This window comes from Bubalus bubalis, chromosome 8 (genome assembly GCF_019923935.1).
Source record: "Bubalus bubalis isolate 160015118507 breed Murrah chromosome 8, NDDB_SH_1, whole genome shotgun sequence".
NCBI classification, from domain to species: Eukaryota; Metazoa; Chordata; class Mammalia; order Artiodactyla; family Bovidae; genus Bubalus; species Bubalus bubalis.
The window spans coordinates 15668032-15689398 of NC_059164.1; the positions used below are offsets into that span (position 1 = coordinate 15668032).

Sequence of the window (21367 nt, forward strand, 5' to 3'; positions counted from 1 at the left end):
TCAGATACATTAATTTCATATATTCATGGAGACTTGACATGTCATATAGGCAAATGAGTACTTGGAAACAGAATTTGGAGGAAATATCTACACTGTGGAGATAAATTTGGGAGTGTGTTACCATTTCATAGCATTTAAAGCTATGGGAAGGACACAGATCACCAAGGAGGTGAGTTCATAGAGAAGAAAGCAGAGAATGGAGCCCAGTTTTTAGAGGCCACTAGAGGAGGAAAGCTTCCCTGGTGGCTCAGAGGTTAAAGCCTGCAATGCGGGAGACCTGGGTTCAATCCCTGGGTTGGGAAAATCCCCTGGAGAAGGAAATGGCAACCCACTCCAGTATTCTTGCCCGAAGAATCCCATGGATGGAGGAGCCTGGTGGGCTATAGTCCACGGGCTCACAAAGAGTCAGACATGACTAAGCGACTTCACACACACACAGAGGAGGAAAAATCCCTGAAGGTCACTAACAGCAGTGGTTAGAGAAGTAGGAGACAGATCAGCTGACAGAAGCAATTTTTTAAAAAAGAAGTTGAACCTGACCAACAGTGTTGAAAACTGCTAAAAGTTGGAGTAGGAGGCTAAGGTTCAAGGAATACCCATTGGGCCTGGCATTAAGGAGGCTGCTGACAACCCTGATTAGCAGTTTCCACTGGCATGGCAGGAGTGAAAGTCTGAGTCGAGTAGATTGAAGAGCAAATCTGAGTTAACTTGCCAACATCTTTCTCAAGAATGGTTATTGTGAAGGAATCAGAGAATTAGTACTATAGATGGAGAGGAACAGCATAAGAATCTTTTTTTTTTTTTTTAATGTTGGGATAGAGCATATTCATACATAGTGGATGGAGTGAAATGGCAACCCACTCCAATATTCTTGCCTGGAAAATTTCATGGACAGAGCAGCCTGGTGGGCTGCAGTCATAAGGTTGCAAAGAGCTGGACACGACTGAGCACAGATGCATACATGTTCAGGATAATCAAGAATCTGATTATTTACAAGAGGAAGGGGAATTACTGAAGAAACGAAGCCCCTAAGAAGGAAAGAGGGGAAGGGATTTAAATCACAAGTAGAGGAATGGGTTTTGATAGGAGAGGAGAAAATATCACTTGTAACAGAAAGGAAGGTCTGGTCCAAGTGCCAAAAGATTTGTAGATTTGATGGTAGGAGTATACTGGAGTTGTATTAGAGGTAGGCAGGTGTGGGGATGGTTTTAGAACATTGAACAAGTCATTATGGGAAAAAAAACATACTCTCAGTCTCTCTCTCTCTCAGGTCCCCTGTTCTCATTTCTATTTTCTGCAAGTCACTTCATTCTTTTCTTTCAGAAGTCAGGTTTCTTCTGCTTCTCCATTTCTGTGAAAGAAGATGGCTACCCCATGCACAAGTCTCTGTGATCACCCAGTTCATGCCCTTAATAGAATAACACTGTATTTCTTAATTCCAAATTTCCAGGGGAGAAAATTTGATTGGTCCAGGTTTGGTCAGTTATCGAACTCAGGTCAAGCCAGCCATGGTCAGAAGAACAAGGTCACTGTGTACAAACACAGCTGTCAGGCCTAAGCCCTCTCTGTGTTGGGGGAGGACTGGTTCTTAGAGAAGGGGTTGTGAGCTGCCAGATCCCCAGAGGCATCTACCAAACATCCTCCGAGACCCCAAACTCTAATTAAGAAGTGCTTCCTAGTTTTGCTGTCTTTGGTTTGTTTGTTTACATATCCTCCTCCACTAATGCATAATTTCCCCACATTTTGTCCTTAATCCTCTTTTTCTTTACTGCTATATTTTGTTGCCTTGCCAACTTCATTTGTGTCCATGGCTTCAACTACAAAATGTGCGTGGATAACCTCTCCCCGACCCCAAACCAAACCTCTGCTCTTCTCAACTATCATTTAAAAACTGTCTTTAAGAACTCTAAAATATTCTTCCCCCCACCCTTGTATCGATATGAGATGATGAATGTTAGCTAAACTAGTTACTGTAATCACTTTATAACATAGGCAAGTCAAGTCTGGATGCTGTAACCCTTAAACTTATACAGTGCTGTATGTCAATTATATCTCAATAATACAAAGGAAAAAACTGTCTCCCCATGAATGTCCTCTGGTTCCCTTGTTTATAACTGAACTCATTATTTTTTTCCCAACCCTACTCCTTCTCTTGGCTCCCTGTTCCTATTAAAGCCACAACTATCCTCTTAGGCATCCAAGCCTGAAACTTCAGAGCTGTCTGACCTCCTACTTTCAAGGTCCGTCAGCGGAGAAGGAGTATCACTTGCACCTTTTCCCCCTCTGCATGTCCCCTCTCATTCCCCTAACTCCTGTTACCTAAACTTCCACAGACTCTTCTCAAAGTCTACTATCATCTTCCAGTTTGCAGTCTCCATCCAAGTTGTAGACTCTTCTTGCATTAATCTTCATAAAGCCCAGCCTCTTTCATGTCTTCCCCCACCCCCCAGTTCAAGAATCTTTAACAGCTCCCCTTGCAAACTCAATAAAGTGCAACCTCCATGACATGACATGACATGACACCAAGCCTTATCTTCAATCAGTTGAGGCAGGCTGCTCGATCATCTCCTAACACCTCCTCTGTTTTCCTGGTGACAAGACTTCTTCACATTCTTTCATGAAGCTGTTCCTCAAAAGTGATCTTTCCCTCCCATTACTTCTATTTGCTTTATCTGCATAGCTCCTATGGAAGCCACGTTAGTTTAGACATGGTTTCTCCTTTATCTGTAGAAATATCTTTTTGCCTCTGCTGCTGCTGCTGCTAAGTCGCTTCAGTCATGTCTGACTCTGCGCGACCCCATAGACGGAAGCCCACAAGGCTCCCCCGTCCCTGGGATTCTCCAGGCAAGAACACTGGAGTGGGTTGCCATTTCCTTCTCCAATGCATGAAAGTGAGAAGTGAAAGTGAAGTCGCCCAGTCGTGTCCGACTCTTAGCGACCCCATGGACTGCAGCCCACCAGGCCCTCCATCCATGGGATTTTCCAGGCAAGAGTACTGGAGTGGGGTGCCATTGCCTTCTCCATTTTGCCTCTGATGGATTTCAATTTACCAAAGTGTGAGAACAGGTGCAGCCCTTACAGAGTATACAAAAGTGTCTTACTTTGAAGGTATTTAAAACAACAGTATCTTACTTTGAAGGTATTTAATAAGTAACTTGATGAGGAGTTACTAAGGCCTGATGCTAGTATTATTGCTATTAAATCCTCATACAGGCTTATTAAATATATTAATATGAACCTTTTCAACAGGATACTGGGGAGGCCACTGGAAATTATGCGTTACAAAAATTTGTTTAATAATTAAAAAAATTTCTCTGCTGATGAATTGATGGCCCTTTAACAACAGTCATTCAACATACTTATGTGGTAAAAAGTAAGCTTCAGCCACATAGGAGGAAATTAATCAATGACAAATTTTAATTACTCTAAACTCTCATTAAAAAAATAGTACTGTGGTAATCAAGTACAGTCTTTTCATAGGATCACAACTGCTCTCATATATTGTTGACACTGTGTTTGGAACTAAAACAAATGAAATGTCACAGCAAAGAGAGAATATTTCCAGTTTCCTGGTCCCAAAGTCTACTTAACCTCTGAATGTGCTGGGTTTGTAGAATATAATCTCTTAGTTAAATGATAAAATCCTACTTATGTATACCAGCTTAGGGGATGTGTGCCTGGCATCATATATGGGGACAGGAATTGCTGTGAAGATGAAAGCTGAAAAACTGGTGGTCCTCCTCACTATTTTCTATCCAGGTAATAATAGTTGCATCCTTTACTCTTTTGTTATTTACCAGTTAAAAAAGAAAATATCCCTGACTTTTACTGCTTCTTCTGAACTTTTAAAAACCAAAGCATAAGGGAAAATCCCTTGACGTTAGTCTTAGCAAGGATTTTTATGGATATGACACCCAAAGCACCACAACAAAAACAGAAAAAACAAGTGAAACTACATCAAACTAGAAGGCGTTCTACACAGCACAAGAAACAATCAACAAAATGAAAAGTCAACCTAGATCATGGGAGAAATATTTGCAAATAACATATTTCAATGGGAGTTAATACTGCAAATATACAAGCTACTCATATGAAAGCAAAGAAAGAAAGAAAAACACGAAGAACAATCCACTTAAAAATGGGCAAAAGATCTGGGCAGAGATTTTTTTCTGAAGAAGATATTCAAATGGTCAACAGGTACATGAAAAGGTGTTCAACATCACTAATCAGAGAAATGCAAATTACAACCACACTGAGCTACCATCTCACTGTTAAAGTGGGAATTATGAAAAAGACAAGAAATAATAAGTACTGCTGCTGCTGCTGCTAAGTCACTTCAGTCGTGTTCAACTCTGTGCGGCGACCCCATAGACGGCAGCCCACTGGGCTCCCCCGTCCCTGGGATTCTCCAGGCAAGAACACTGGAGTGGGTTGCCATTTCCTTCTCCAATGCATGAAAGCGAGAAGTAAAAGTGAAGTTGCTCAGTCGTGTCCAACTATCTGCGACCACCAGGCTCCTCCATCCATGGGATCTTCCAGGCAAGAGTGTTGGAGTGGGGTGCCACTGCCTTCTCCGAATAAGTACTGTGGAGGATATAAAGACTTAGGAACCCTTGTGCACTGTTGGTGGGACTGTAAATTGATGCAGCCACTACTTAAAACATTACAAGTTACCAAAAAACTTAAAAATAGAACTACCATATGATCCAGCAATCCTACTTCTGGGTACATAGCTGAAGGAAATGAAATCAATCTCTCCAAGAGATATGTGTACTTCCATGTTTGCACTATTTACAGCAGCCAAGATATGAAAACAACCTCAGTGTCCATCAATGAATGAACAGATAACAAATGTGACATATATACACAAAGGAGTATTATTCAGTCATAAAAAGAATGAAATTCTGCCATTTGTGACCACACAGATGAACCTTGAAGGCGTTATAAGTTAAGTAAGTCAGATGGAGAAAAACAAATACTATATGATTTCACTTATATGTGGAATCTAGGAAAAAAAATCCAAACTTGTATAAATAGAGAACAGGAACAGGGGCTGGAAGGCAATGGGTGAAGATGGTCAAAGGTACAAACTTCCAGGTATAAGATGAATACATTCTGGGGATATAATGTGAGGTATAGTGGTTATTTTTTAACAATACTAAATTGAATATTTAAAAGTTGCTAAGAGAACAGATTTTAAAAGTTCTCATCATAAAAAATTTTGTAACTATGTGAGGTGATGGATGTGTTAACTAACCTTATGATGTTATTTTTCACTAAGTAGCAAATCATTACATACCTTAAACTTACACAATCTTTTATGTCAATTACTGCTGCTGCTACTGCTAAGTCGCTTCAGTCGTGCGACCCCAGAGATGGCAGCCCACCAGGTTCCCCCGTCCCTGGAATTCTCTAGGCAAGAACACTGGAGTGGGGTGCCATTGCCTTCTCCTTATGTCAATTACATGTCAATAAAGCTGGGCCTGGGGGGAAGAAACAAAGATGTTTATTATTTTCATGAAATGTTCCTTTCTGCTTAAATATATGTATTTTTCAGTTCCCTCACACAGGCCTCTTGAGAATAACTGCTCCCAATAGAGAGATAGAACTAATTACATATCAGCAGATGTCATTCTCTAACTGATGCTCCTCAACTGGCCTCTGTCAATTTCAGTTGGTTATTTTTTTCTACAGATTTCAACTGCCTTTTCTCCATTATCAATTTCATTCTCCACTTTCAACACCAGATGAGCCTACAAGAGCCACGAGGACTAGTATTTTTTACTCTGCCTTTATAACGATCACAATACAAGATATGCTTTCCTTTTGAATGCTGGCCCCAATGTGAGTATCCGTATAGTTTACAGAAGCCACATGGAACATTCTTCTACCTTGTGGCTATGCCTCTACAACAGTGATACACATACACTTGTTATTGTCAATTTTGTTTTCTGATGAAAGTTGCAATTTAGTCTTTGGAACAAGCACTGATTAAAATTTGCTACCCTTTTAAAAACATTGAGCAAATATTGTCTACCGTGTACCAAGCACTACTATGGAGATTCAGCAATAACAAAACTGATAAAAAGTCTTGCCTTCATGGTGTATTCTACACAGACAGAATAAAAAATAATTACAATATATAATGTGTGGATGGTGATCTGGGAAAGAAAAGTATGATAGAGAGTAGGGACCATCTCGGGGGCGCTTGCAATTTTCAAAAGAGTTTTCAGAAAAGCTTTCATTGTGAAGGGGATGACATCTGAGTAGAGACCTGGGGGAACTGAGGGAGCAAGCCATGTGGGTAACTGGGGCAAGAACTCCTCAGGCAGAGAGAGCACCTAATGCAAAGGCGCACGTAGGCTGTCACAAGCGGTAAGGAGTTTTACTGTAAGCATCTGCCAGGGACAAACATTCAGGCAAGGCTCTTTTTGTTGTTGCTATAAAGAATCCACCTACAAGAGAGTTTAATCAGCTTAAGCTGAACATCAGTGCAGATCTGTTTAGTGTTTTCTCTCAGCCATGACCTCATTTCTAACGCTGACAGCTTGGACTGCCTCTTACATTTGGTTGGGCCTTGGATGCACAGCCTGGCAAACGTGGACGAAACTAGAAGAGAGGGGTTCTGGTAGCTCTGTAGGCCCGATGGTTATCTCATTCTCTTTTCACACGGGACTGCATATTAATCAGACATAGCCAATGATTCCAAGTTTTAATGTAACCTAATGGGTATTGTAGCCCATTACCATATATGAATCAAGAAGTAAGTGTAACAGAGTTCTACCTCAGATAAGCTATTGGTGAGATCTGTTCCACGAATAACTAAGACACAGGTTACTGAGGACAAAGATGTTTCCCCTGCCACCTGATTGTGCTTTCAGTGGTGTCTCCTTCCAGGCAGGACAACACAAAAAAAGAGGTTATTATCAATATTAACATTTACAGAATTTACAGGGATTGTTACACTTACATTCAACAAACAGAGATAATCCATACTGGGTGTATGATTCCATACCTAGCACAGTCCGATAACAACAATGCTCTTCTAGCCTAGAAATTCACACTTCCTTCTAAGGGGTTTCCAATTTACTGGGGAGTATGTTTTCCTAAAACTTAAATTTATACCCTTGAAGCCCACTCCCATCCTCACTAAGAAGAAAATGCTATTAAGACCTCAACATGTGGACATTTGAAAGCAGATGCTGGGTTTAGTTTATTTTAACCCACCTTTCATTTGTTTAGAGACTCGATTCCTAACACATAAAGATCCATATTTATTTCATGAGAACAAAGGTTTAAGAGATGACCAAGGTATCTTTAGTAAAGAGGTGACTGAACATCTAAGTAGGTCATGATGACTTGATGACTTACCAGCAACTAAAAATAGTATTTTAAGATCATACTAGTTCTCTTTGTGTGTCATTTAGATTTGTTTTGGATATATAACTTGGTATGATAGTTTTGAACAAATACAGAAAGCCTTTAAAAGGTATGTTGTTTTAGATCCAAATCAAGTATTGATTGGAAAAAACCCTGATGCTGGGAAAGGTTGAGGGCATGAGGAGAAGGGGACGACAGAGGATGAGATGGTTGGATGGCATCACCAACTCTATGGCCATGAGTTTGAATAAGCTCTGGGAGTTGGTGATGGACAGGGAAGCCTGGCGTGCTGCAGTCCATGGGGTCGCAAAGAGTTGGACACAACTGAGAGACTGAACTGAACTGAACTATTGATCGTTATGGCTGTGGCTTGGTATAAATTTAGAATTATTGTAATCTAAAGCATTGAGTTTGTTTCCAGAGATAACATTTCTATAATGAAACCATGCTGTAATTAAATCAACAACTTGGATATTTACCAGCAATTTTTAAAAAACTTTATTCATTTTAATCTGTCAATTTTTGTTCTTGATATTCCAAAAAAGTCATCAGAAAGAAGCCATTTATCATTCTTTTTCCTCATGAAGGAATTCAATTTCCTAATGAATGAGGAAATCTTTTATTTTAGATGGAAAAAAATACTACTATAGGTCAATTACACCAAGTTTTAAAGAGTAAAAATTTTACTGTATTCATAATTAATATATTATTCTGGAAAGCAAACATATATGAACACAGTGGTGATAATAATAGTATCTACGTTGTGCATTATAGAAGGATTGAAGGCGTTAACACATACAACAGTCTTAGAACAATGACAGACACATGAAATGTTCAATAAATGTTCACTATTATTCTAGTAGGTGATAAAGTGAGGAACTATCACTAGTCTTAATGGGTGCAATTCTTGCATTTTTACAGAAAAAGTGGGTTTCATCCACTTTTTACAGAACCGGGTATACTTTCTTTTCTGAGGACACAAGGAAGCTGAGAAGGATGGCCCCTCTGAGTGAAACTGATCTCTGCATTTAGTGCCGAAAATCAGAGGAAGCGTGTCACTGTGGGCAGACACCAAGAGTAGATCAATCTGACCCCCCAGTTATGCTTTTCTTATCTCATGGAAACTAAGGGAGGTTATCTGATGTAGACCCATCAATCAATTGTTCCTTAAGGTTTAAGCAGGAACAATTTAGGGGTAAACTTAGGTTCCTGGTAGTCATCTAAAATCTTTGTATCCCTTCAGTTTCACTGCAGAATAAAAACGAAATTTACCACAGTGTATTGTTACATCAAGTCTGGTACTTACTCCTCCCAAGAGGGCATCTGCTTCTGGGAAAGACAACAGCGTACCCTCCATTAATGTATTTAACTGATGGTGTAATGATGTACAACTCCTTGTTGACTCTTGCAGTTCCAAGTTATTATCTTGGAACAGAAGATTTGACTCTTTTCACTCCATAGGTTAACTGTAAAAGTATCCACTCAGTGTTTAATCCAACTCCCACACATTGCTTCTGATGGCCTGAAGTTCTTTCGATTAGTCTGCTCGCTGCAAAACCTCAGATTGCTCAAGTTAGAGAGAAAGGGATGGATTCTAAAACATCCCACTATCAGAACAGGTGTACTTGTAAAGTCAAATTTGCCTGATGTATCCTCTGTCTCATATTGTACAATCGGCCCTGGAGGGTGGAGCTCTCGTAACCTGCTTCCTCGGGTGTACGCGTGTCTGTGGGTGTTGGGGCAGGACACGTACGGACCCACTCTCCCAAAGCAGCCCAATCAAAGTCCCCCTCGCACCTCAAAGGCTGTCAACTCTCACGCCCCTCCGTGCGCACACAGCCCCCTCCTCCCTCTTCCACCCCTTCATATCCCGCCTCCAGAGTAGGACACCCACTTTCATTGGCAGATGCTCCTCTCACTCCTATCCTGAAACCAATCACTACAGCGTTGGTGGAGAAGGACGGAGCCAATGGGAATGCTCGTTGCGGCAGCTGCCGGTCCCGAGCGCCGGGAGGCGGTGCCGGGGGCGGAGTACGGCTTAGGGGTTAGTTGCCATTTGGAGTGAGGAGAGGGCAGAAGCGGCGGCGGCGGCGTTTGCGGTGGCGCGGCTCCGCGGAGAGCCGGGCACCTCGAGGCCCTTTTCCCCCTACCCTGGTCCCCAGAAGCAGGGGTCCAGGCCCTCTTTGCAGCTACCGGTCTCTCCCGCGCGTGCAGCACCGCGAGTCGGCGTGATCCGGCCGGTTGCCCCTCTCCTCTGTCAGCGCGATGCCCGGGGCGGCGGCGGCGGCTTCGGGCTCCTTGCGGCCCCGGCCGTGACCGCCACAGCGAGCCCGGCCGGGCGGTTGGGGCCGTTGGACGTTTGTTTTCGCAGCTTTCCCCTCCCCCTTCGCCGAGGCGGCGGGGGTGCGCGTTGGGAAGGGGGAGCCGGGAGACTCCTCCCCCTCCCCGATACCCCCGCCCCTCCCCCTTACACACTCGCACGCACTATCGCGCCGGCTCCCACACGCTCGCGCGCCTCCCGCTCCGCGCCTCGGTGTCGGCCGGCGTCGTCCCAGGCCCGCGGAGCCACCATGTCCACTGCCGCCTCCTCTTCCAGTTCCTCTCAGACCCCTCATCCCCCGCCGCAGAGGATGCGGCGCAGCGCCGCGGGTTCCCCGCCCGCCGCCCCCGCCGCCGGCAGCGGGAACGGTGCAGGCGGCGGCGGCGGCGGCGGCGGCGGCGGCGGTGTGGGCTGCGCCCCAGCTGCGGGAGCCGGCCGGCTGCTGCAGCCCATCCGCGCCACGGTGCCCTACCAACTCCTGCGGGGCAGCCAGCACAGTCCCACGCGCCCGCCCGCCGCCGCCGCCTCGCTGGGCAGCCTCCCGGGGCCCGGCGCGGCCCGCGGCCCCAGCCCGCCCAGCCCGACGCCGCCGCCAGCCGCGGCCCCAACCGAGCAGGCGCCGCGGGCCAAGGGCCGCCAGAGACGGTCCCCCGAGAGCCACCGGAGGAGCAACTCACCTGAGCGACGGAGCCCCGGCTCGCCCGTCTGCAGAGGTAGCGAGCCCAACCCTTCCGTCCTCCCGGGCTACGTCTCCCTTCCCCGACGGTGCCCTCCGTGGAAACTTCAGTCTCTCCGGGCTTCTCTTTGCTAGTGCATTATCGAAGGTGTGAAAGTGGCTTTGGGAACCTCACCCCACTGCGGTCGCTGCGGGGCTCGGAGGAGCGGACTGCAGAGCAACTTTTATTTGACCCTTTTGCCTCCCCTTCAGCTTTTATCTACCATCACACGCCTGCATCGAAAGGTTTTTCAGTTTAAGAGCTGATTAGCTCACTCCTGTGTTTGCTGTTTGTAGTGGGGGAAGGAGTAGCTGGGTGAAACACTTTAAAAAAAACACGCACACCAACTCCGGCAGCAGATAAGGTGGTGGTTGTAATCTCTACAGCCTCTTTGTGCTTTCCTACAAAGTTCCCATAATGTGTCTATGCCTACAGGGGTAATTTTTTTCTTTTTTGGAGGGGTGGAGGCACTAGTTATGATGTAAGGATATCCTGTTGGGTGTGTAGAGGGGACAGTTTTGGATGTGCAATTGAAGTGTATAGTGTTTGGGGTTTTTTTTTGTTTTTTTTTTGTTTTTTTTTTTTTGGTCTCCTTTTCTCTACTTTATATAGTCATATGCATCTGGGCGGTACTGCACTGAAAACAGTTTATGCCCAACTCAAGACTTGCATGGTAAATTTCTAAGGACCTATTTGTAGAGTGTGCTCACTTTTTTCCTTCCATTTGTAAGTACACTTAACAGTTCAGTTGAGCTATTAAAGGATCTCGAGTTTCTTTTCTGTTAGTTGTCAAAGGCAATGGAGACCTGGTGGATGCTGTCGGCTTCCCTTAATGTTTTGTGTTCTGGTGTGGTTTGGTTTATCTCTAGGGACATAGTGCACGAACTAGTTGAGTCCTGGGGGAGAAGAGGGAGATAAGCCAAAACAGGGATGTAAAGCTCATAAGGAAGAGAGGAGTAGTAGCTCCTGTGATTAGATACCGGGTTAGGGCTACAGATGCTGCTGCTGCTGCTGCTTCTGCATTGTGGAGAGACCCTATCATACCGGTAACAGAGTGGAAAAATCTCTGCTTGGGAGGAAAACATTGTGGAGCTCTGTATGGTGTTTTATATGGTATGTGGAATTTTTTTCATGGAGTTTTCTCGATGAGGGTCTTAGACTTGGAGAAAGTGATTGTGTTAATAAGATAGACTGCAGTTTGGGTGTTTTTGTTTTAGTGTTTCGGACCTGTAATTTGCATGTTGCTAAGGCCCTTGTTTTCAGACCACTTGATGGTGAAGGCAGGGTAGGATGTAGTACAGTGGTATGTGTACAGGAGCACCAAGAAACACATCCTGTAATCTGTATGCACCAGAAGGAATTTGCTCCCCTACTCCTCCCCCAGGTCAAGCCAGCTGCAGAAACTGACATCCTCCAGCAAATCCTGAATGAATGAATGAAAACAACGTGATCGCCCTAATAATGACCACAACTGAACACACATCTTTGGCTGTATTTTACAGAAAAGGCCACCATTTTCTAACAGATTAATGCCATATGCGACTCCCTTGCTCATTTTCTAGAACTGTATGAAAGGAAAGGTAACAGAATGAAAAGACGGCAGCAGTTTCAAAAAAAACATACATTTTTGAGTGATTTCGCTTCAACAGTACGTCCATTGGGTTTGGGGACTTTCTTTTAAGGACTAATATGAGAGCCATAAAATAAGCACTGCAGAAAGATTCTGTCCAGAGGGTTTTGTGGGCATAGTAAGAGTAGTTTGAGCAATTGCTGCAACAATATGATGGCCATCTACTACCTCCTCCCCTTTTGCTGATAACCACTAACATCTTACAATAGATCGTAGTACAACTTGCTTTTTCTGCATCTTTCAAAAGTCTTAATTGATTAGGAATTACAAGGTCCATCGTCAAGTAGTTTTAATAAAATTTGTGACCAGACTTAAAATGTCCTCTTTGTTGTAGTACGGCACATCTGAGTTTAATGCAATTTTAACACGATCATGATGAAAACACTCTCTGAGTCTGGTTGTGCAGGAGACAGATTTGCATCATCAGAGAGCTTGTACAGGGACTAGAGGAGGCCTTTCTGTTGGTTTTAACATCAAGTGGGTTGTCAGTTTCTTACATTGAAGTGATTTTGAATGTAGGCTCTTCTGCCCCCAGTTCCCTGATGATATTACGTTTATGTTACTTCTCCGCATCCCGCCTTGTTCCTCTCTACTCAAGTTAAAACTATAGAGCTCATCTTTTCTGTTTACTTTGCTATTTAAAATTCATACTATGAACAGTTGAACAATTTTTTCAAACGATTATCTACTCAGTTTCTTTTGAATTCTGCAAGGTTCTGACTTCAGTGGATTTTAGCCTCCACAGGTCAAGGCTCCTCCCGCTGCTGCTGCAGACACTGACATCACTATACTGCATGAATGAAAAACAACAACGTGCTCCATTTCTTGCTTTCCACCTCCTTCCTTTTCTGCACACTCCTGTGTGTGTGTGTGTGTGTGTGTGTGTGTTTAAGACGGTATTATGCTGCATTTAAAACTACATTTAAAAATGTTAAATTAGGTAGCTAGTGGCTCAGGGATAGGCATTTAGTATAGAGGCATATTGTTTACAAAAAGCTTCAAGTGCTATGAGCATTTAGACTAGAGGTGACATAACAGCATTCGGTATTTTTTTATCTGCACTGGTAGCTATGGAAGAAAATACAGAAGCTGTAAACAGTTTTCTTTGTAGTTGTTTTACCAAGAAGTTATGAAACAACATGATTTCTAAACATGTTAGATCATTATTATCTCCCTCTGAAACATTCTTAATATGCATTTATAGGGTTAAGTCTAGAGTAATAAATGATAATCAGATTATTTCACAAGGCTGAGAAAAAGCTGAATTATGTAGATAGGTACAATTTTAATATGATATAATTTATAAAATTTAGCAAGATGTTAATTTTCTTTATTTTGTAGCATAGTTTTAGATAATTTAAATGGCTGTCATAATAGAAGATACATAAATCTCGAAACACCTTACTCTCTACAGATATCACCAAGTTTTATAAATTGAAACTATCTTGTTTATGCATATGGATCATATTTTTGTTTGCATTTTTAAAAATTTTAGTTTGCATTTTTAAAACTTCAAAGTTTGTTATTTATATTCATTTCTTTACTTCTGCCATTAGCAAAATGTCACCCTCCCCCTTGTTTAGTTCTGAAGGGTCTTGAAGTGGTGAATGACAAGCTACTGAATGCATCCTCAGGCTCCCTGTGATGTGTTTGTAATAGATGTAAAATCATAAAGTATTATGCAAATAGTTATTTTTTGTAATGGTAATATGTAAGTCTACCTTCGAGATAAATAGAAAAACTCAAATGAGAATGTAACAGGATGTTAGTGTTAAAATTAATGATCTTAGAAATCATGTGTAACAGTGAAAAGAAAATAGAATAAATGTGCTTCATTCTGAAAATGTCATAAAGCAAAACCTATGGGCTCAAAAACAGAACAAATACAGTTTTACTGTTCAAGATAGTAAGTAGCAGTTGTACGTCCTTTTGTGGTTTTCTGTAAGGATTGAGCATTGAGATGAATTATAAATTCTAAAAGATATAAAGACAATTGCGTAAGAGCACTCTGGATGTAGAATACTACTTATTTTTAAGGGTACCAAACCTAATAACAAAAACATGAAGAGCTTATAATTTTATATATTTCCTGCTATGGAAAACAGCATGTGTTAATTCCTGATTTAACATAATAGATTTATTTAGGCCTAGTAGTCTAACAGATTATTAACTCTAGAGTGAAATTTGATAGGAATTTTTCATGAATGTCTTGAGAGCTTTATTGTTTTATACATTAAGAAGTTATTCAATTTAAAAGAAAATACAAAGCCAACTAACATATAATCCTGAATGACTGCCTTCAGAATGTGTGTGTGTGTGTGTGTGTTTTAATCAGTCAATTTGCTTTCAGTTTATCTTTTCATTAAATTTCCCCTGTTGAGTCATTTTTAGTGCTGTGCTCAATTTGTAGAATTCCAGCATTTTTAATTACATTTTCCCCCCATTTTAAAGATATTCAGACATTCTCTTATTATAAAGTTACTTCTCAGGCTAATATTTTTGAAAATTATGGTCCCCCACTCCTGTGCCCCCCACTTTTAAAATTAGTTTTCCTAGAGTGCTTAGATCCTTGTTTCAAAGCTTTCTTAATCTAGACTGAAAAATATACTGACAGTTAAAGCTTTGACTTTTTTCCCTAAAGAGATAACTTTCAAATACTGATTTTGGGGAAAGATTTTTAGCTTTTGAGAACTATACTAAGTATCAGCAGCATTCATTAATTTTTCCCATTAATTATGGTACATAAAACTTCTACATCAGTGGGTCAATAGCAAAATGGATCTGAGTGAATTTATAGAAGTTTTATATTCTTAAACTTTTTCATGCTCAAAGATTACATTCCTCTCAAATAACTATTATTCTAAGCATATTGACTATTGTATACACCTAGTGTTATTAAAGCGCCTTGATCAGTTTAACCGTATGTAAAGTTGTGTGTACATATATTTAGCTAAAAATTACTTCATTATTTCCTTTTTACAGAGGACATTTCATTCACCACAGTGTATGTTTCCTCAAGGATTTAATGCAAATTAGGATTTATATATTGGGGAAATGTTGAAGGGTAATGGTATCCTTGTGATTTTTATTTGTGCTAATGCAGACTAAATGTGAAGAAGAAAATAAAGGAATAATTGGGCTCCATGGCAATGAATAACAATGGAAATAAATGGCAATGTTCAACGAATGGCAAGTAGGAGAGGATTTTTCTTAAATCTGAAATTTAAAACATTGCTAAAAGCCCATTTTATCAAAGCTTTCACACGTAGCTAATAATCTGCCAAGACGTATCTACTGATGACTTTGTTATTCTTAATTTTAGTTTAGTCTTTTCTCCAGAGTTTAAATCCCCTGATAGGATTTTCCTTAGCACCTGTCTGGGGTTTGTGCCTGCTGCTGCTGTTTTTTGTCTTCAATATATAATTTTGTTCTCTTATTAAATGTCTAAGAGACCAAATCACTGTGCTGTTTCTGTCCTGTGTTCTTTTTTAACAAGAAGTTGAGCTTATCTCATAATTGTCGCTAACTGGGTTTACTTAAAGCAAGTGGAAGACAGAAAGCACACTATCATCCATGATGTAAAAAACTTGAGAAACTGATGGAAGAGCCAGAAGCCATATTGCTTTCCCTTTCTACCCCTCATCTGAGTCCCTGGAACTGACTATGACTTCATCACTCATCCGGCTCATTCTAGAAGAACAAGATTTGTGTTTATTCTGCAAAAAAATACATATATATACATATATGTGTGTACATAATATATATATATATGTGATACATATAATGGGTTTATAGTAATTCTGAAGAATATAGGATTATTCTTAATTATGAACAAATTATGGAAAAAAGTATTTCATTTTTGTAGGAGCAAGCATGCCAGATACCTTTAAGCTGTGATGTTTACCGCAGGTAAATGTTACTGTGGCAGCTGGCGGGACGAGGCAAGTTCATGGATACCTCAATCTTGCAGGCTTAGTTGCTCAGTCATGTCTGGCTCTTTGCAACCCCATGGATTGTGGCCTCCCGGCTCCTCTGTCCATGGGATTCCCCAGGCAAGAATACTGGAGAGGGTTGCCATTTCCTCCCCTCCAGGGGATCTTCCCAACCCAGGGATTGAACCCACGTCTCTGGCATCTCCTGCATTGCAGGCAGATTCTTTGCCACTGAGCTACCTGGGAAGCCCCAGATACCTCAATAACCTCTCCAATATTAAGTTGTATCTCTAAAGATGTAGGCAGAAAGGAAGAAAACATGTGAGTGCTTAAGGCAATATATACTTTCATTCATCAAGAAAGTGGATTTGAAATCGAATTTTTGATTCTAGATGTGGTGTTCACTCTACAGGATTATCCTGTTGCTCCTAATTGAAAGAAGACTTTGATACTGGTCATCAGCTGTGACTTCTGAGCTGTAAAAATTACTAATGAATAGGTTTTCTGTTGCTTCCACAGCACTATTATACTGTGCTGGAGTATGTTTTGACATTTTCAGAATGTCTAAAAATGTAAGACCTAGGTTAGTGAATGTAACTGAAATAGAATATGGTTGGATTGGTCGTATCTCTTTGTCATGTAAAAGCCTGAGAATGTGTGTGTAAGTGTGTGTGTGTGTGTGTGTGTGAGAGAGAGAGAGAGAGAGAGAGAGAGAGAGAGAGAGAGACAGACAGACAGACAGACAGACAGACAGAGAGAAGTCAGGTATAAGTGACTGTGTGAGAAATCCTGGTTCCTGAAGGGTCAAGGATATGAACTTGGCTGTATCTGGCCTTGTGTACTTCTAGAATCTGTACTCTTTCTGAATTGTATTATAGTGAGAAGTACTTTTCCCCATGATTATTAAAAGTTAGTTATATGTGGTGATAAACTGGTAAATGTTTCAGGAATCACTAAGCAGAGATTCTGTTCTCAGGTGATAGTCCCAGCAACTGGTGCTGGATTAATTCAGCCCCTCACCCCTAAGAAGCTAATAGTTATCCTGCAATTTGTGGGTTTGAACTCTGAATGTTTGTAACTTAATGAAATGCCACTATGGTGTACTTTAATGATGGCTCACCAAAAATAAGGATGAGTTAAACTTGTGAGACTCATTATTGTGTGGGAAGACTGGTGTCCAAAATTGTCTTCCAAGATATTAGAATTAAGAAACTCACTAAACTTCTGGGTGTGTTTCATAACAAGAATGCAAAAACTGCTACAGATTGCTGCCTAGTGTCACTAAAGATCAAGTATCTATCTCCTGCTGACAGAAATAGCCCCTTATTTAGCCAGTATGGCCACAGGGAGAACTTCACATAGCTAACTTTTAGATTACTAAAATATTAACTATTTGGTGAAACAAAGGCTTTCTAAAATCATTATACAATTGTTTTCTTAAGCAGAACAAACAAAACCTCAATGAACTCTTTGTGGCTTAATTAGTTTTGTTAATACCTATGATATATCTTAAAATAATTGCTATAGATACTATTGAATATAAGATTGAATGAGCATGGCCTATTGCTGATCATATAAATTTGCTTTGGGAAGGGTCTTTTTTTCTGATAAATGTGGAATGAAACAGTGTGTGGCCACATTTATTCCTTAATAGAATAACCTGGCTTTTTTCTCTTATCAAGTTAAAGACCAAAAATTATTTTCCAAATGGTTCCATAAAAGAACCTTAGAAACAAAAAGGTATGCTGAAAAATAACTAGATTTGAAGTCAAGAGACTTGAGTTATTTATCCACTTGTGACGTTTGACTTACAGTATGTCCTTAAATCTTCATCTTATTTTCTCTCTCTTTAAAATGAGTGGGCCTTTTAAGAGTTTAGTTGGGTAAGGAAAAGAGTCTACTATGGAAAGGAAAAGTAAAAGTAAGTTTATTAAACTAGATGATTCTTTTGAATTTTTAAAACTAGTTTTACTGAGGTATAGCTGACAAAGTTGTATATATTTTAAGGTATACAGTGTGATGATTTGGTATACATTTACAAAGTGAAGTGATTACCATAATCAAGATAACTGCATATCTATCACCTCACAGAGCTACTTTTTTTTTTTTTGATGTTATGAGAACACTTAAGATATACTCTTAGCAAATTCCAAGTATACAATACAGTATTACTGACTGCAGTCACCAGCTGTACATTAGTTTCCCAGAACTAACCTGTCTTACAACTTCAAGTTTGTACCCTTCCAGCAATTTTCCCCACCTGCCAGGCCATGGCAACCATCATTCTACTCTCTCCTGTGAATTACTTTTTAAGATTACGCACATAAGTGAGATCATAATTGTTTTTTTCCCTGTGTATTTGTTTTTTTGTGTCTGGCATATTTCACTTAGAAAAATATCCTCCAAGTTCATCTATGTTGTTGCCAATGGCAGGATTTCCTTTTTAAAAGACTGTGTAATATTCTGTGTGTGTGTGTGTGTGTGTGTACACATACATATACGTATGTATTGTCTTTGTCCATTCCGCCATAAGTGAACACAGAGGTTCTCCGTATCTTAGTTATTGTGGATAATGCCGCATTGAATATGGGAGTGCAGGTATCTTTTCAGGATCCTGGTGTTATTTCCTATAAGCGTATACTCAGAGTGAGGTTGCTAGATTATATGTTCGTTCTGTTTTTAAGTGTTTGAGGAACCTTCATGCTGTTTCCCAGTCCCACCAGTTTACCGTCTCGCCAGTGGTGTACGAGGGTTCTCTTTTCTCCACATCCTCACCAACATGTGTTATTCTCTTGTCGTTTTGACAGTAGCCATTCTACCCAGCGTGAGATGGTGTGTCATTGTGGTTTTAATTTGTGTTTCTCTGGTTAGTGCTGTTTGAGCACCTTTTCATGTGCCCTCATTAGCTGTTTATATGTCATCTTTGGAAAATGTCTACTTAGCTCCTTTGTCTATTATTTAATAAGCTTATTTGTGTTTTCTGCTATTGAGTTACATGAATTCCATATATATATTTTGGGTATAGCAAATGTATATATCCAAAATACTAGGCCCTTATCAGATGTATGGTTTGCAGGTATTTTCTTCTGTGCCATAACTTGTCTTTTCGTTTTGTTAATTGTTTCCTTCGCTGCGCAGAAGCTTTTTAGTTGCTTGTTTATTTTTGCTTTTGTTGCTTGTGCTTTTGGTATTATATCCAAAATGTCATTGCCAGGACTGAGCTTTTTCCCTACGTTTTCTTCTAGGAGTTTGACAGTTCCAGGTCTTATATTTAAGTCTTTAATCCATTTCAAGTTAATTTTGTGCATGGTATAAGATAGGGTTCAGTTTCACTTTTTTGCACATAGATATCCAGTTTTCCTAGCACCGTGTATAGAGAGACTATCCTTTTCTCATTGTATATTCTTGGTACCTCTGTCAAAGATCAGTTGACCATATATCCGTGGATTTTTATATCTGCGCCCTCTGTGCCATTGGTCTGATGTGTAGAGCCAGCTCATTGGAAAAGACCCTGATGCTGGGAAAGGTTGAGGGCATAGGAGAAGGGGGTGACAAAGGATGAGATGGTTGGATGGCATCACTGACCCAATGGACCTGAGTTTGAGCAAACCCTGGGAGATGGTGAAGGACAGGGAAGCCTGGCGTGCTGCAGTCCATGCAGTACAGTCGGACACAGCTTAATGACTGAACAACAACAAATATGCGTGGATTTATTTATCTGGGCCCTCTGACCCATTGGTTTATGTGTCTGTTTCTATGCCAGTACCATACTGTCTCCACTGCTATAGCACTGTATACACTAGATGATTCTTCGTACAGCTAGTTATGTGTTGAGCAACTAGTCTTAACCAGAACTCGGTGTAGAATACTTTTATAATACTTTTACAGTCTCTCTTCACAGATAACTTTTATTCTCTCACTTCTCTCTTGAGAGGTTAAGTAATTTGCTCAGGGTCAGGTGGCATGCACAGAAGGCCCACAGGGCCATGTAACTCTCTAAGTCCTGACTTCAGGTTAGCTGGAAGTTGCTTTTGGAACCCAGTTAATTATGGGACAGGAAAACATGCACAATGGGTAATCCCATTGCTTATATAGTTAAGACACAGAAAGGCCAAAAATAGTGTTGGCAGGGGGTTGGGTGAAGAGAAAGCTAAATGGGACTAAACTCTAGGGTCCACAGAACTTAAAATAGCTGCAAGTATTCCCAGTGATTCAGGCCTCAGATATGTATATAAGAATGCCATAGCACTTCAGAACTTTATTATGTCATTAGTGGGCCTTTCCCTTGGTCCTTAAAATATACTTTGTTAAGACAGAATTTAGATTTCACGTGAAATCTCAAAATCTGGGTAGAATGAGTCTTTTGTATTTTCATATTTGATAATGTAACCTTTGCATTTGTAATAAAGCATCATAAGGTTCCATTCAAGCATAACACTGATTTTAACCTCCACCGTTCTGTGACAGCTCAGCAGCATTCAAAATAGTATCTTTTTATATTTCATTCTCATGGCAAAGTAAGGTGTGCTGTCTTCTCAGTTTATGCCTGCTTGGGCTCTTTTCCTTTTTCTAGGTTTGCTGATGTGATATAGAGAGATATTTCAATCTCCATTTTAACAACTTCTTTCAGGATGTTGTGGCATTTTTCAGTGTGCCTTGTGCTTACTGTACGCTCTCTTTGATAGTGTGGAATATGGATCCTTTCATAAGTAACATTAGACATGGCATTTCTGTTGTTGTTCTGATACTGAAAGTGTTTTATAGAGTCTGTGATGAAGTTTCTCATGACATTTCTTCTGTAATTAGTTTCCTAGTTAAATACATCAGTTTATAAGTTGGATTAGTGAAGTAATCTTTGTATCTTAGAAAATAATAAAAAAACTTACAGAGCTCAGTTGCTTAGTTACCTTTAAAAACTGTTTGCTGTGCGCATGTAACCTGTGAAATGATCTTTCCATAAACGTGTACAAAAGATCATGGTAAAATAGTGATTTTTCTCTATATTAGCTGGTAATCTATAAACAAATTATATTTATCATAGTTTTGAGTTTTCTGACAGTGTCATTTTCTTTCTACTGAAGGGTTTTTGAAGGTACTCTGAAAAGAATCAACTGTCCGTTTCCTGTTTAAAGTCAGGTGGTTTCATTTAAGTGTCTAATACTTACTAAGCAGGGATTAGCAAATACTGCTAAACGCAGTTTCATTAGTGTTGTAGAATTAGGGAGATTGTGCTCAGAAATAATGTTTTGAGGAAAAGCTAAAATATGCAGCAATATTTTGATCAGAGAGCTTAAAATAAACCTTATTTTAAAATTCTGGTCATTCTTTACATATCTAAGTGACCCATTATTGAAAAACACCTGGCCAGTTGATCGCATTTGTTCACTCT

At 40.5% G+C, this 21367-nt stretch overlaps 1 protein-coding gene and 1 long non-coding RNA gene across 3 annotated transcripts in view; one reads left to right on the forward strand and one right to left on the reverse strand.

The window, feature by feature from the left end:
- The window catches only part of LOC112586445, a 105452-nt gene extending 94757 nt beyond the window's left edge, over positions 1–10695 (reverse strand). Inside the window, exon 1 of the long non-coding RNA XR_003110845.2 lies at positions 10378–10695. This is a non-coding gene — a long non-coding RNA (uncharacterized LOC112586445). The remainder of the gene's footprint in view (positions 1–10377) is intronic.
- Positions 9818–21367, forward strand: part of GLCCI1 (glucocorticoid induced 1) — a 107727-nt gene continuing 96177 nt past the window's right edge. For both annotated transcript variants that reach the window (XM_006058671.4, XM_025290893.3), the window contains exon 1: positions 9818–10413. In XM_006058671.4, the coding sequence (XP_006058733.4) occupies positions 9951–10413 (463 nt within the window). In that variant the 5' untranslated portion in view covers positions 9818–9950. The remainder of the gene's footprint in view (positions 10414–21367) is intronic.